Source organism: Portunus trituberculatus, chromosome 46, assembly GCF_017591435.1.
Source record: "Portunus trituberculatus isolate SZX2019 chromosome 46, ASM1759143v1, whole genome shotgun sequence".
NCBI lineage: Eukaryota > Metazoa > Arthropoda > Malacostraca > Decapoda > Portunidae > Portunus > Portunus trituberculatus.
The window spans coordinates 22,986,890-23,003,650 of NC_059300.1; the positions used below are offsets into that span (position 1 = coordinate 22,986,890).

General features: G+C 45.2%; 1 protein-coding gene across 1 annotated transcript in view; it reads right to left on the bottom strand.

The window, feature by feature from the left end:
• Positions 1-16,761, bottom strand: part of LOC123519771 (formin-2-like) — a 136,453-nt gene that overhangs the window by 112,591 nt on the left and 7,101 nt on the right. Inside the window, exons 3-5 of the mRNA XM_045281276.1 lie at positions 11,629-11,735; positions 10,614-11,320; positions 2,572-4,289 (exon numbers count right to left, since the gene is read on the bottom strand). Coding sequence (XP_045137211.1) covers positions 2,572-4,289; positions 10,614-11,320; positions 11,629-11,735 — 2,532 coding nt within the window. The remainder of the gene's footprint in view (positions 1-2,571; positions 4,290-10,613; positions 11,321-11,628; positions 11,736-16,761) is intronic.

Here is a 16,761-nt window from a genome sequence, read left to right on the forward strand (position 1 = left end):
TTACTCCACCTGCTCTTCCTTCCCCATAACTCTCTCTCTCTCTCTCTCTCTCTCTGACCCATTACTTTCTCCCCTTTTTTCCCCCTTATCTCACATCTCACCCTTCATTCCCCTAACCGTTACTTCACCTCTTTGACACCTTCCCCCATCCCTCCCCCTTCCGTGACCCGTCTCCACTTGACAATAATCCCCACCTATCATCTCCCCCACCCTCTACCGTTCAACCACCCCAGCACTGCCCGCTCAATCTCCCCCACCTCTCCTCTCTCTCTCTCTCTCTCTCTTCTCTCTCTCTCTCTCTCTTATCTGTGGCGACCAAGAAGGATTGTGATTTTCCTCCTTGGCTTCGTTTGTCCATTTTTTTTTTCAATATTCATTCTAAAATCGCATTCTTTCTCTCTCTACAATAGTCACATAGCGGAGAAGCAGCGGTGTGTTTTATGTCTTGAAGTTTATAAGGAATGTTTAATGTGTTGTCTCACGCCCAGTAACCTCTAATTTCTCAACTCTGCGCCTGCCTTCTTTCAAGCAGACGATAATTCCTCTATGTATATTTCACGTAAAGTAATTTCTGTGATCTAACCCAACCTAATCTAATTTGACCTAACTTAAGTCCTATACAACCTAACGTAACCTAACCTAAACTAAGCCTTTTTTATATTCATTCAGGAGACTAGCTAAGGGAACGCACAATGAGAGGGAAAAGAGCTTATTCATCTACCTTAGCATAATCTATCAGGGTATAGGAAATTACCTCTTATGGGAAATCTTACAAGAGAAACTTGGCATATACAAATGAAGTGTAAACTTTAACCATCTCCCTCGTCCTTTCACTCCACTAGTACCACGTGTCAGTTACATTAGATACACACCACTAAAATAAAAACTCCTAAACATTTTCCATAATCGATTGGTAAAGAAAAGAAATCACTAAAGGTTACACATCCGCTACCATTTCACATACATTTATTCTGTTCTGACTTGCAATTGCATCAAGCACAGTAGTTATTGTATGATGAATAAGTTCATAAAGCACCCACAACTCATCCCTGTCCCTTCCTATCACGTGACCTCCCTACCTTCCCACCTTCCATCCCTCCTCGTCACTCACGTCTCCTGCAGCCCACCTCACCTGCAATAACTCCTTCCCTCATCCCCCTCACCCACGCGACGGTATATAACTCCTCTCTCACCTCCCTCGGCCTCATGACCCCTTCCCTCCCCCAGCTCCGTTATATCCACCCCCTGCTTCCCCATCCCCCAGGCGTAAATATTACCTGTCTCCGTGCAATGACCCCCCCCCCCAGTCACCCGTCCCCGTCTTCTCCCGGTTTCATGACACCCCTCCCCCGTCCCTCCGCCGCAGAGGTTCAGCAAGCCAGTTTCCCTCCGCATGATTGGTTAAAAGTTTCCCTTCCTGCCCCAAACTTCCCTCCCTCTCTCCTCTCTTTCTCTTCCTTCCCTCCTTCCTACTTCACGTTTCCTCTCTTCCTCCCTCACACGTGAACTCAGTGACTACTACTTCTATATTCCGTCCTTCCTCCTTCATTTACTTGTCACTGCCGCTTTCTCCTACTTTTTATCCCTTCCTCCCATCCTCTCAAAATCATAAAGAAACGAGGCAAGGAGTGAATGACCGAAAGATTAATTTAAGTAAAGCAGCAAGGATTCAAGCTGGCAAGGAAGGAGGAAAGAAGGAGGAAGGAAAGGTGGTGGTGTGAAAGTTTACAGTATTGGTTTTTCTTCCCTAATTTTTCCTCTCCAATAAATGTAACTCTCTCTCTCTCTCTCTCTCTCTCTCTCTCTCTCTCTCTCTCCGGCAGAGCCAAAAACTTTACCGTCACGGCTTTGGGGCGATGTAAAAGAGCGCACGCGGACACACACCCTCCCACCCCACCCACATATCCACTCGGGCGCACACACCACACACCACCCACCCACCCTCAAAATACAGTTCATGTTTCTGTCACGTCCTTTCATGGAGCAGGTAGACAAGTAATTGAACTAACAAATTAATATAAACAAATAACGAATGAATAAACATGTATGCCCGGGAAGTGATGTTATTTGCCCCACGCGCACAGCAGTGAAGATTGTGAGCCGCTGGACCTCACATGCCTCCCTCCCCACCCTCCACGATACCTGCCAGAGGGTAGCGACCACTCCACCAGCATCCCTCCTCCTCTCCCTCCCTCTCTCCGTCTCCTGCCAGTACTACCTTCGTCTCTCTCTCTCTCTCTCTCTCTCTCTCTCTCTCTCTCTCTCTCTCTCTCTCTCTCTCTCTCCTGCCTCCGTCAGTTTCCCACGGGCAACATTCTCACTTAGTTCTCAGCGTGTTAGAAATGAAAGGTAAAATTAATTCTTTCTTTCATTATTATGACGATCTAATGTGCAAAATTCTTCTAGTCTAGTGTCATCCCTTGACCAGCCCCACTCCCCACTGCCATGCCCTGTTTCACGCCACAGCTCATACCTAATCGTTCCTCACCTGCTCGTCTTATCCTTCACATTCACCCCTCACCTGTGCCCGCCCCGCCCCGCCCCGTCAATGGCCTGGGCCTGTGTACTTACCGGTGATGCAGTTTTCCGAGAGAGCTCTACTCTTGGTAGAGTTGTTGTTATTGTTGCTGCTGTTGCTGTTGCTGTTGCTGTTGCTGCTGCTGCTGCTGCTGCTGACAAGGCTGCGGGAGGCGGAAGGCTTAGCAGGCTGAAGCTCAACCTTCCTGTGGCGAGACACTCTGAAGGCACTACTGCCTCCGCTGCCGCCCCGCCCCCCTGCTGACGCTTGGGGCATGTCGTCCTCACCGGAATACTCCTCGTCGATGTAATCCTCAGGATTTAAGTGAAAATCATCGGTCGAGAATGATCTGGGCTTATCCTCTGCAAGCCTGATTTCACTTTCTGGGTCATGCTGGTCCCCGAGTGACTGCGCCTTGACCCTGGCAGCGGGACGGTCGAGGTCCACACAGATAAAGGAACCTAGACTCTCCTCGCCGCTGTGCGGGGCAGAACCGAGGCGGAGAAGCCTCTGTGATTGCTCACTCTCAACACACTCCCTGTCTAACTCGAACACTTCACGTTCACTTAACTCAATATCAACACCTTCAGGACTGAGCACGTCAAAGGCCTCACCTGCCTCTCCCTCGCCTGGACGGGGCGACGGCGGCGCAGGGCCGAGGGTAGAGGCGTACTGGCCCGCCTCGACTCGCGTGTCTGTTGTTGTCTCTACCTGACGGGGGGAAGAATGGGGGGGCATGGCCGCAGGCACCTTCCCTCCACTCTCCCATGACCCTTCTAACGTTTTCTCTCGTTCACCTCTGCCGCTCGTTTTCTTTAACGTATCTAGATGAGTTTGAGATGCGGCACGACACGTTTTCTCTAAAATATCGAGCGTACTATTCGTCGTAGACTGCAGAGAATCTGCGAGGGTGGTGGGCCGCGAGGATACTGTGGAGGTGTCACTTGAGCTGTAGTGGCCGGATATGATAGCGTCGATTGGCAAGTCAAGAGCCTCAGAAAACATGGGAGTCGTGGCCCCGTCCAAGGGCGTCACTGCGTCGTGCTGACTGGCAGGACATCCCCCACTGCGTGCCTCGGTGAAGACAGACTCTGAACTGGACGACGAATCGACGAAGCCCACGGCTGAGTCTCCGCCAAGGGCACGGCCTGCAGTTAAGGTCTCCGGTCGCCGCGCCTCCTTCCATGACTCTGTGATGATGGGCGTGGGTCGTTCAGTGGCAGGGGCTGGCACAGGGCGGCTGGAAGAGGCGGGGTGAAGACTGCTTCCCTCGGGCCTGGTAGGAGAGGGTGTGGGCGGCTCCCCAATGCTGCCTTCCAATAGGGTGTCACGACTGCCGTGGAGCTTTCCTTTGGAAGGAGACTTGCCTTTGGCTATCTTACCCTTCGCTTTGGCCTTCTTTTCTGCCTTCCCGGCCTTCTTGCCCTCTGCGCCCTGAATATTACCCATGTCAGCGGCTGCAACGAAAACTTCCTCGTCACCAAGATAATACTCCGGTCCACGCCCGTCCTCCTCGTACAAGTCAGGATGGACCCAGGCGCCGGGGTGGCCGGGGCTTGTCTCTTCCGAGGCAGTGGTGGCCCAGCTCTCCCGTGGCTGCTGTGGTTCAGGCTCTACGCGAGCCCTTCTGAAGGGGCCGAACAAGCCCCGTAGAATGTCAATAGGCACGGAATTCCTTCGGGTAAGACCCTCGTGCTGGCCCAAGTGGTGGCTGCTGCCACCCACGAGGGATCGACCCCCGAGGGTGTGGAAGGGCCGCGCCGACACCAATCTGTAGGCGGAACCAGAGATAAATGCATAAACAGACATAAAATGTGAAAATAACAATAGCAATAAAAAGCAGAAAGAGGCACAGTGCAAAGGTGTGAGGGAGAGACACAGTGCAGAGGTGTGAGGAAGAAGCAGTGAGTGCAAAAATAATCAAGCGAATTAGTGCAAGCTCTATACTTTACAAACAACATTTCTTATCCTTTATAGTGGCATCTTTGTGGGGACTGAGGGAAACTTGAAGAGCACTGAAACTGAACTCTAACCAGGTGTGGTGTATCAAGAATCAAGATGCACTTCAAGCTTATTCAGGTAAAAAGACACAATTAGTATAGCAGAGCAGCCTATATATTACCTGCTTTTGCTTGCCAGAGGCATAGTTCATCCCTCGTTGATGTGGCTTTATTAACAAAGATCGTCAAACATTTTCTATTTAATCTATTGTGCTGAAGCATTTGTTTCTGTAACCGAATAATAGAAGATCTAGATAACTTGAACCAGCCTTCACGGTATTGCTTTGGTTGTTTTTACTCACACCTGACGATTTACTATTCTGCGAAGAGCAGAAAGGTTAAGAAACATTACAACGCTTGTTTAAGACGTTAAACACACGCAATTAATAAATTTAAAGACAAAAGAGTAGACGTGAACAAAGACCAGAAAGAAAGAAAATAATGAAAGAAGAAACACGCGCGCGCGCAAACACACACACACACACACACACACACACACACACACACACACACACACACACACACACACACACACACACACACACACACACACACACACACACACACACACACACGAGAGGCGATAAAGTGACATAAGATACACAGTGAATGTATCCCCTAACATCACATTAGTCTATGCATTCTCTTACACTATCCATCCTTCCTTATAGTTCTCACCCGCCCATCCTCGCTTCGCCTCCTTGCCCTTCCTGCCTCACCAGAAGTAATCACACAATCACACACTTAAGCCACAGAGCAACACGCCGCCACACACAACCACAACAACAAAGCAACTTCAGCCTCAACTGTTAGGGGAGGAAGACGTGTAGTGGACGCCGGATGAGGTTTCAGATCCCCTCCTGCCAGAAAACGCTCCCTAAAGCGGCAAATGTAGAGGCCCGGCACGCCTCGGCCAGTACAGGTGGTGGTGGTGGTGGTGGCAGTGGTACAGTCGTGTTCCACTTCTTTAATCAGAAGTGAACTCTAACACGAGGTGAAGGAGTCTTTGGAACATGAGATCGAACATAATGCAATTAAAGTTCAGTGTATCGCTGTGAGAATCCTATTTTTAACTCCGGATGGCAAAATTTTTGATGAAGTTTAATTAATACAATGGCGATACCATTTTGAAAGACTTGACTGACAGCAGAAGGAGTTATCTAGTGTATCAAAAATTCTAGCGTCTAAGTCTTATTTTGTAGAGGCAGGTTGCCTATAAGGTCAGTTATGAAGTAATGAGTGGCAATAGCTGCAGGCACATGCAGGCTTGCAGTTTTCTTCAGGAGTGTTTTCAAAGGGCACATAGTTCTTGTGAGATAATTTCTTCCCTCGTAACTACGCAAAACCCTTGTTAAAACACTAGAATCATTAAACACATTTTTAGAAACTCTAACAACTAACAATAGAGCATAAGATGTTATAATACGGAACCCCATCATTCCTGCCGCAGCCGCGCCGCCACCACCACCACCACCACAAACAAAGCCACTACGCTTGCACAGCACAGCTAACATAACATCACCGTTCCCATCACATCGACCACTACGATGATCGCCGCCGCAACACCACACCCACTGTCCCATAATTTCTATCTTTTTGCTGCCATCTCTGTTACTACAACCACTACCTCCGCCACCTTCGCCACTACAGCACAACAGACTTATCTATACAGAGAGATTCTAATTCAGTTCTATGGCAACACCAGAGAATAAGGTAGTAGTAGTAGTAGTAGTAGTAGTAGTAGTAGTAGTAGTAGTAGTAGTAGTAGTAGTAGTAGTAGTAGTAGTAGTAGTAGTTGTTGTTGTTGTTGTTGTTGTTGTTGTTGTTGTTGTTGTTGTTGTTGTTGTTGTTGTTGTTGTTGTTGTTGTTGTTGTTGTTGTTGTTGCTGTAGGATGCGGTGGCGTAGTGGATAAGGCGGTGAGCAGGGGATCAGGCAAACGTCCATGCGTAGGTTCGAATCCCACCACATACCACTTTGAAGCTATGCCATTTGTCGAGTGGTTTAAAGTTACCTACATGTCACCATGATACCCAGGTTCTTGGTGATTACACCAAAGATGCGCTTGGGTGGTGATATGGGCCCTAATATAGATACCACTATAAATAAAATTGCTTGTGCCACTAATGGGCGGAAGCTTAACAGCGCTTCCCACATATACTTTTCAAGTGTGCCTACAGGCGCTATAGGCCATAACATAAAAAAATAATCATAACAGTGAAAATGAAAGGAAAGGAAAGAAACTAAGGATAATATAAGAGGCAAGGCTACAGAGGTTGTGTCCCACTAAACTTTAATCTTCTATCTTTTCATTCTTATTCACGCCTTTCTTCCTCTCCCACCTCTCCCAATCTTCTCTCTCTTACCCAGTCCTCCTCTCTCCTTTTCCACCGTCCTCATTCTTCCCTGTGACAGTTCCTCTCCCTCCTCCCTCACCTAAGCCTCCCATCTTCTCTCACTTTTCTTCCTCCCTCACTCTCGTCCTCCCTCGTCTTTTCTCCTCCCTCACCCATTCCTCTCCTCTCTTCTCTTACTCTGTCCTCTTTTCTTTATCCTCCTCGTCTTCCTCCTCTTTCTCTTCCATTTCCTTCTTCGCAATACTTTTTTTTTTTCATTCTTCTCAACAATCTTTCATCTTTCTCTTCTATCTTCTTCCCGTCCAACAGTTTCATTCCTCACACATTCCACACACAATAGGGCAGGAACGAGACGAGGTGTAGAAAATACATTAGGTGTCAAATGGTCACGTAGAAGAAGAAGAAGAAGAAGAAGAAGAAGAAGAAGAAGAAGAAGAAGAAGAAGAAGAAGAAGAAGAAGAAGAAGAAGAAGAAGAAGAAGAAGAAGAAGAAGAAGAAGAAGAAGAAGAAGAAGAAGAAGAAGAAGAAGAAGAAGAAGAAGAAGAAGAAGAAGAAGAAGAAGAAGAAGAAGAAGAAGAAGAAGAAGAAGAAGAAGAAGAAGAAGAAGAAGAAGAAGAAGAAGAAGAAGAAGAAGAAGAAGAAGAAGAAGAAGAAGAAGAAGAAGAAGAAGAAGAAGAAGAAGAAGAAGAAGAAGAAGAAGAAGAAGAAGAAGAAGAAGAAGAAGAAGAAGAAGAAGAAGAAGAAGAAGAAGAAGAAGAAGAAGAAGAAGAAGAAGAAGAAGAAGAAGAAGAAGAAGAAGAAGAAGAAGAAGAAGAAGGAAGAAGAAGAAGAAGAAGAAGAAGAAGAAGAAGAAGACGGAAACGAAGACGGAAACGAAGACAACGACAATGACAGTGACGACGACAATGAAGAAGAAGAAGAAGAAGAAGAAGAAGAGTCAGGTTTTTTTTTTTTTTTTTTTATACGGTAAGGCCTACAGCGCCTGTAGGCACACTTGAAGAGTGTATGGGAAGCGCTGTTCTGCTTCCGCCCATTAGTGGCGCAGGCAATTTTATTTATAGTGGTATCCATATTAGGGCCCATATCACCGCCCAAGCTCAGCTTGAGTGTAACCACCTAGAACCTGAGTATCATGGTGACATGTAGGTAACTTTAAACAACTCGACAAATGGCAAAGTGTTTTAAGGCTGTACGTGGTGGGACTAATATTGCTATACCAAAACTCAAGCCATATATATTAAAGGGATTAACTTCAGAAGACAAAAGGGTATGCTACTTTGAGCCTTCTCTAAATCTATCATGACAAGGAGACGAAGCATTCATGAACAGAAGCAAAAGAGGGAAGAGTGCGAATACGAATATTACCTCATGCAAACACGTCACCATTGCGTTAGTCATACACAGACTGAGGACTCGTGAAAGGAAAGCAGTAATCACGCCATGAAGATTCATAATAATGCAGTCTTAGCAGTCACATAATGCCAGACGTGTCCCCGCTCACATGTTCATAAACTGCTTAAGAGTGATGTAGAATACTAATTTTAAGCTGTGATGTGAGAATATATAATAAAGAAAGGAGTTAAGCCAAATGCATTGAAAAGATGTTAATTAAGACCAAGTAATATTTTGGGGTGTGTCTTATGTATTCTGGAGAGCAGATAAGTGTTGTTTCTGCCCCTCCAAGCCAATGATGGAGGAAAAGTTGTATTTGTTCAGCAGACTAGCCGGCAGGAAAAGATGGTGATGAAAGGCCGCCGTGGTACCATGCGTGCTTTGGGGTCCGAGGGTCTCCAAGCGCACGGGTTCGAATCCTGTCCACGGTCCGAGTGTAGGTTGGGCTTCCTCACTCGGGGCAACGGTTTCCTAGCTGGTGGGCTTTGAGATAGGGGGTACCCAAAAAGTATCCCCTTTAGCCCATAAATTTCCGTGAAAAGCCCACATGGTATAGATAAAAAAAAAAAAAAAAAAAAAAAAAGGACGGAGAACATAAATCATCTCACATTAAAATCGTTATAAGAGGAGGAAAGATTACAATTTGTTCCAAATGAACAAATGCTGCCATACAGGCAGCAGAATCAAGCGAGATATATATACTCTGACTGGTTAACACAACATGGATTGTTTCAACCACGTTGAGCAAACTCATATCCTCGGTGAACACAACAGTAAGTGGTATTGTTGCTCACCTCAGAACAACACTCGACTCAGATTCAAAATTAATAATAGTGGAAATAGAACAGAAAAGAATTAAAGTTTTCAGTGACTCCTAACATCTTAGTCCGTATGGAGATATCACTAAAATAGAGGTGACGTTTCACTGATAAAAAAAAATATATATATATTTAAAATGACATACTTAAAAAAAATTAACACACAATTGGAAGGTCTATCTGAACACTTGGAAAAACGTTTATATTGAAACAATAAGACGACATTTTAACTGTCTACTTAAAATGGACCTGGAAAAATGACTGAGAGATTTAGATATGGCAACAATAATTAATTGTATTTATTTTCAATGCATGTCTATAGTGAGGGTAATTTTGTAGTGATTTTAGTTACTGCTTAGATCCTGTGTTTAGTTATGTATCACTAGAAACAAAGATATCTGACTTCATGGCGCTGGCTAGGTTACTTTCTGAGTTATTTATACAACGGGAAACGAGAGGACACGAGAGTCACCAAGAAGCTACATAATCCTGCACCACCGGGAGTGACAAGAGTGACGGAGGGAGTGTGTTTGCAACTTTCGCTGCAGACTGGAATGCTTGGACCAAGCGGTGCAATGGCAGAGCAAGAGATGGAAAGGAACAAAAATCAAACTGAAACAAAGATTTGATCTCTGTCCCTTTACAGGCTGTAAATAAGAAAATTCTCTCTCTCTCTCTCTCTCTCTCTCTCTCTCTCTCTCTCTCTCTCTATATATATATATATATATATATATATATATATATATATATATATATATATATATAGAGACGAGAGAGAGAGAGAGAGAGAGAGAGAGAGAGAGAGAGAGAGAGAGAGAGAGAGAGAGAGAGAAGGCTTACCAAGCAAAGTGTGTCACCAGCCTCACCTCAGTGACAGTTCGTGAGGCGCAGTGAGACGCAAGCATTTATCCTATACTGGTGTTTTTCCTCTCTCTCTCTCTCTCTCTCTCTCTCTCTCTCATTCACATGCATCTGGTTCGGATGCAATACTGCGCGTATCTTTAAGGAATCGAAACTAATTAGTGGGAATGAGGAATTGTGAACCAAATTCAGTTAATGTGAGGCAAGCGTTAAGTGTGGCTGGCTTGACAACACGAGGTAATGGTCGGTCAAAAAAAGCGTTCGAATATTCTCTCTAGGATAGAAATTAACCAAGTCACAGTTCATTCTCTTTGACTGGACTGAGGGCGACTACTACGTCATCATCTCGTCACAGGAATGTAAGATGTCCATTGGCTCCACCACACGCCTTAGACACACTGAAGCTTTATGCAGACCAGGCCAGTCAGATATAGACGAGCAGCTCATGCGTGCACAGCATGTGAGAAAGCGTGGTGAAGGACGTAGTATTGCAAAATTTGAAAATAAAGACTGTAAGAGAATTACAGTAGAAAGTGAAGACAGTCAAAAAAATTTAGTTTAGCATATACACCAATACTGTAGATGTCAGGAGATAACGGATCCTGAATAAAAAGAAAGTGACAAAGACAAGCGTGCATTCACAGTGGTGCCAGCAATCACAAGACTCACCTAGAATAGTCGCAGGAGCCGGACTTCAGGCGCAGGCGGGCGAGGTGGAGCTGCTCCTCATCCACATCGTCGTCGTCGTCGAGATCAATGTGGCGACGAAGGGCGAGGTCGAGATGATGGTCGCTGAGGGGAGTTACTCTCGGGAACCTCCCAGTGTGAGGCTCCGGGTCACTGATAGATTCTCCGACCTCGGAGTCTAACAGCACGAGAGTACCGAGCCGAGGTGACCTGCCTGGCTTCGGGCTTAGGCTGCGGCTGTGGGATCTTGGTCTGATCTGGGTGTGATCGCTAGTGGGTTTCGTGGAGGGCGCCGCGTTGTCTCCGATGACAGATGCACTTCTCGAGTTGCCATTCACATCCAGACGGCGGGAGTGCTTGCCCTTCAGCTCACTGGTCACGTCAGGCAGGCGTCGCCTCCAGTAATTGAAGCTGTTATATTTATGTACTATTTCGGCGTCAGCCCGCGCCCTGCCAGCCTTTCGGCTACCTTCCTGAGACTTGCCAGCGTCCCTGGGCCGCCGCGCCTCCCGCCCCGTCTCGTCACCGGCAGACAAACACTCCGCTGAGTCGTTAGGACGAATATTCCCCTCGAAATCTAGGTAGAGAGGCGCGGCTCCCCTCCCGTCGGGTTTGTTGTCATTGGTGGGTGACGTCACTGAGGGGAGGGGAGACCCCTCGTGCCCTCTGGAGGCCATCCTCCGAACTCCCTGGAAAATAAGTGACGCTATGAGATGATTTTCCTCGTTGTTCGCTGCGTGATACGGAGACTCAAGATGTGATATTAGACTGTTCAGAGATTTAAAATTATCAATACACAAACAATCCATTCCCGCCAGCAGCCTGAAGGCGGCTGCTGCCACACTGGACAGTGTGCGAGAGACACCAGCCAGAGACGTTATACTCTAATCAATTAGTAAAACATTACTCATTGTTTTTAATATTATTTTGCAAAAAGGAAATACAAATTTGCCTTAAGTTTAACAATTAAAAAGTGAATACGCGCTGAGCAACTCACGGAAAGGAGGGCGGAAGGAGACAGATCAATGAAGCGGCGACGCGGCGGCAGACTCAAACCCATAGATCTGCTGCTGCTGCTGGAGCTGTTGCTGCTCAGTCCGACGCCTGGAAGAAACACCGTGAGGTTACTGAGAGCGTGGTGTGGCAATGTTTGTAGAGCAGCCTTGCATAGACTCAGCCATGAAGCACTTCAGAATTGTAAATGCGTAAAAGCGTCATCCACGTGCACCGTCACTCTAGAAGGGTCATGGAGAGAGAGAAAGAGAGAGAGAGAGAGAGAGAGAGAGAGAGAGAGAGAGAGAGAGAGAGAGAGAGAGAGAGAGAGAGAGAGAGAGAGAGAGAGAGAGAGAGAGAGAGAGAGAGAGAGAGAGAGAGAGAGAGAGAGAGAGAGAGAGCATTTTCTCTGAAGGAACAATGCATAACCTTTTATGTCTGAAGTTTTCAACAAAAAAGCAAAAAAAGACAATAACGTCCCACACACGTGACGTCACCAGGAAGTCCTTAATGGGAACAAGATTACGTGCAGACGCTCAACCACCACCACCAAACAACAACGACAATGAGGAAGAGGAACGAAAAAAAAAAGAAAGCAGGTAGTAAAATGAGTCTAATCAACATGATCACATGGCAACACTTCCTGCAATCATTAAATACATGAATATGATCTACGTGAAAAAAAATAAAATAAAATAAACACGCTACATCAACAATACCTACAACACTAGTCACTGCAACACAACACACCGAACTCATTATACCAACACAAATCCCATCAGCTAGCAAGATGCCGCTACTAAAGGCACGTACGCACATACACTGAAGAAAACACAATAAAGGAAGCTGCAAAATGTGAGTCTTATACAAAGCGTACATCTGCCTAGATTCACCTAGCATCGTCTACCATGTATTTATATAATCTGTTTTTCAGGGTTCTTCACTGACTCGGCACCGACAACCTATTTACCGACCCCTATTTCAGTCATCTGCCACGAACTATAACTACCACCGCACACGTCACAACTCTCACGTTCACCTGTCTCCTCTACTCGCCCATCTACTGTACAATCCCCCTCACCGGCTGCCTCTTTGTCCCGTGCGAATCCCAAAACTCGAGGAATACAGATTTCATATCATGATATAATTATCATCTTGGTTAAATAGGTCAATCTCCCACGGCGGCCACTCAATGTGCAGTAAACAAGCCACTCTTCATTTGGTTCCCTACCATTCAGCAACATCTTTTTATCAGTCTTGCTTTACAATCAATCAAAGAAGCATTAACTCATCCTACACTCAACTCAGTTATCACTATTATGAAACACCAATCACTGCTGCTAACGATACTTCTGTGAGCACCACATGACTCCTATGTCAACTCCTTCTGTCAACAAAATTAAGAATTTAAACGGAAATATTGACAGAAACGCTCTTTGGTGATAGAGTGAGGGGAATGAGTCACGAGAAATGCCATAGATCAGCGGTGATAACAGAAACATTGCATGTCAACGCTATAGCTGGAAAGCACCTAACCAATTAATGACGCACATTAGTCGTACAGGTGTGCTCAGGGGTCGATTAACTTTCTACTCTTACTTTCACGTAATTTTGCACTTCCTCTTAACTTGGAATATTCTTTGATAAGTTGATTCTTCTCTAACAGAATCTAACAGCTGATGACTTCTTAACGACTTGAGGTCGAAGAAAATGTTGAAGACCGTGGAAGTAACTGCGATACTGACTGTGATTGCCCTTGGTACTCATGCCGACTGTCACTGTGCCGGCCAACCTCACACCTGCGTCCACATAACCAGTAGCACCTCCCAGTGTCTTTGTGTTCACCTACTCGGCCACCCTGTACTGTCACTGTCAGCCAGTCAGACTCGTTATCTCAATAGCACGACAGGAAGAGACATTTTATTCCCGCACAAAGCCTTCACAACGCTGCCACCTCCGCCCTTCCGCTGCCAAAACACAGATCATCACCCACAACACCAGCTTCCGTTTCTCCGAGGATCATGTTGTGACGTCTCCTTACACATAACGCTCTCCATCGTCACCCCTATTAGTCACTCAGCCACCACAAGGCACGCGAGTACCGCCACTGATTGATGCTGTCATTCCTTGATTAGATACTCTATTTAAAAAAGCATGGCAAACTCGTGTTGTTGGTTTTTTATACTGAAAACCATATGATACCAGCTTATCCAAATAAAAAGTAATCTGATCTGCAATAAAATAATGGTTTGCAAGAGAGATATAGTAAATCCACAATACGTTTTAAAACGAGACTGGAATACGAAAGTTAATCAGTGAGAGCAGCATTCATAGGCGGTGCTGTTGTGGGCTATCTGGTAGCAATATTACTGTGCTAGAGGTGGTAACACGGCACAGATCGTTTCTTGCTTCACGTCCATCCTACACGTCCTGTTCTGTGCCTCGGAACATACTCTTCATGAACCTTTGATTTGCAGGTTCGTATTCTGAAACGATTTGCTCTCATTATGAATATTTTCAAAGACCACAGAGATGATTAGTCGGGTTTTCAAGATTGTTCCTGTTTTTAATGACGTAAAGCGTTGTTAATCTGTGACATAATCAATAGAAACATCCTGAAAAAAGTGAAACATTAACAGGAGCCTTTTCAAATTAGACGGAATGTGAAAAAGTAATGTTTCACAATATGGTCCAAGTCTCATCCCATTAATCCCTCACCTCTCCCACACGTAATAAAATCCACAACAAGAAAATCCCACGCTATACACCAATCAACCAAGACTCCACTATAGCATAAAACTTTCCAACTAAACAAAAGAGCATCGCATTACAGCAACACATACAAGTAACAAAAGAGACTAACAACAATCATTGGAGAGTGAACGGTACATTTTTCCCCTTCCTGTAACGCTTTCCTTGTGTTACCTTAGTCCCCCAAAGGAGCAGCGTCACCCACCAGACCTGATGCTGCTGAAACTTATTGCCCTTGACTCTTCCGTCTCCTTACAGGCACAAGTAAGTCATGTTCTAATTAATATTCACACAGACAGCAAATAGCAAGTTTTCCTATGATGGTTGGCACAGAGAGAGAGAGAGAGAGAGAGAGAGAGAGAGAGAGAGAGAGAGAGAGAGAGAGAGAGAGAGAGAGAGAGAGAGAGAGAGAGAGAGAGAGAGAGAGAGAGAGAAACATTTATTTATTTAGAGCCAAGTCATTTTACATACTGGAGAGAGAGAGAGAGAGAGAGAGAGAGAGAGAGAGAGAGAGAGAGAGAGAGAGAGAGAGAGAGAGAGAGAGAGAGAGAGAGAGAGAGAGAGAGAGAGAGAGTAGTAGTAGTAGTAGTAGTAGTAGTAGTAGTAGTAGTAGTAGTAGTAGTAGTAGTAGTAGTAGTAGTAGTAGTAGTAGTAGTAGTAGTAGTAGTAGTAGTAGTAGTAGTAGTAGTAGTAGAAGCAGTAGTAGAAGCAGTAGTAGTAGTAGTAGTAGTAGTAGTAGTAGTAGTAGTAGTAGTAGTAGTAGTAGTAGTAGTAGTAGTAGTAGTAGTAGTAGTAGTAGTAGTAGTAGTTTTTTTTACGTAGGGAAGAGGGCCAGCCAAGGGCAAAAAAAAAAAGAAATTTAGAAAAAGGCCCACTTGAGCGCTGGCTCTCCAAAGACTTCAAAAAGTGCCAAAACCGTCAGCCAGAATTAGGGGAGCAAATGCCTCGATACCTCCCTCTTAAAAGAAGACAAGTTGTAGGAATTCGGAAATACAGATGCAGGGAGGGAGTTCCAGAGTTTACCAGTGAAAGGGATGAATGATTGAGCGTACTGGTTAACTCTTGCATTAGAGAGTTGGACAGAATAGGGATGAGAGGAAGAAGAAAGCCTTGTGCAGCGTGGCCGCAGGAGGAGGGAGGCATGCAGTTAGCAAGATCAGTAGAACAGTTACCATGAAAATAGCGATAAAATATAGAAAGGGATGCAACATTTCGGCGGTGAGAAAGAGACTGAAGACAGTTAGTCAGAGGAGGGAGTTGATGAGACGAAGAGCTTTCGATTCCACCCTATCAAGCAAAGCTGTGTGACTGGAACCCCCAAACATGCGAAGAGTACTCCATACAGGGACGGATAAGGCCCTTATACAGAGTAAGCAGTTGGAGGGGCGAGAAAACTGTCGGAGACGCCTCAGAACACCTAACTTCATAGAAGCTGTTTTAGCAAGAGATGAGATGTGAAGTTTCCAGTTAAGATTATGAGCAAAGGACAGACCGAGGATATTCATTGTGGAAGAGGGAGACAGTTGAGTGTCATTGAAGAAGAGGGATAGTTGTCTGGAAGGTTGTGTCGAGTTGATAGATGGAGGAATTGAGTTTTGAGGCATTGAAAACTACTAGATTTTCTCTGCCCCAATCGGAAATCTTAGAAAGATCGGAAGTCAGGCGTTCCGTGGCGTCCCCGCGTGATCTGTTGATTTCCTGAAGGGTTGGACGTCTCTGAAAGAACGTGGAAAGATGTAGGGTGGTATCATCAGCGTAGGAGTGGATAGGGCAAGAAGTTTGGTTAAGAAGGTCATTAATGAATAATAGAAAGAGAGTGGGTGACAGGACAGAACCCTGAGGAACACCACTATTAATAGGTTTAGGAGAAGAACAGTAGCCGTCTACCACAGCAGCAATAGAGCGGTCGGAAAGGAAACTTGAGATAAAGTTGCAGAGAGAAGGATAGAAGCCGTAGGAGGGCAGTTTTGAAATCAAAGCTTTAAGCCAGACTCTATCAAAAGCTTTTGATATGTCTAACGCAACAGCAAAAGTTTCACCGAAATCTCTAAAAGAGGATGACCAAGACTCAGTAAGGAAAGCCAGAAGATCACCAGTAGAGCGACCTTGACGGAAGCCATACTGGCGATCAGACAGAAGATTGTGAAGTGACAGATGTTTGAGAATCTTCCTATTCAGGATAGATTAAAAACTTTAGACAAGCAAGAGATTAAAGCTATAGTAGTAGTAGTAGTACTAAAGACTAATAAGAAAACACAGCAAAATAACAAACAAACAACAACAGCTACAAAAACAACAACAGCAACTGCAACAACAACAACAACAACAACAACAACAACAACAACAACAACACAGAAGAAAAGGAGAAAGAAAAAAAAAGAAAAAT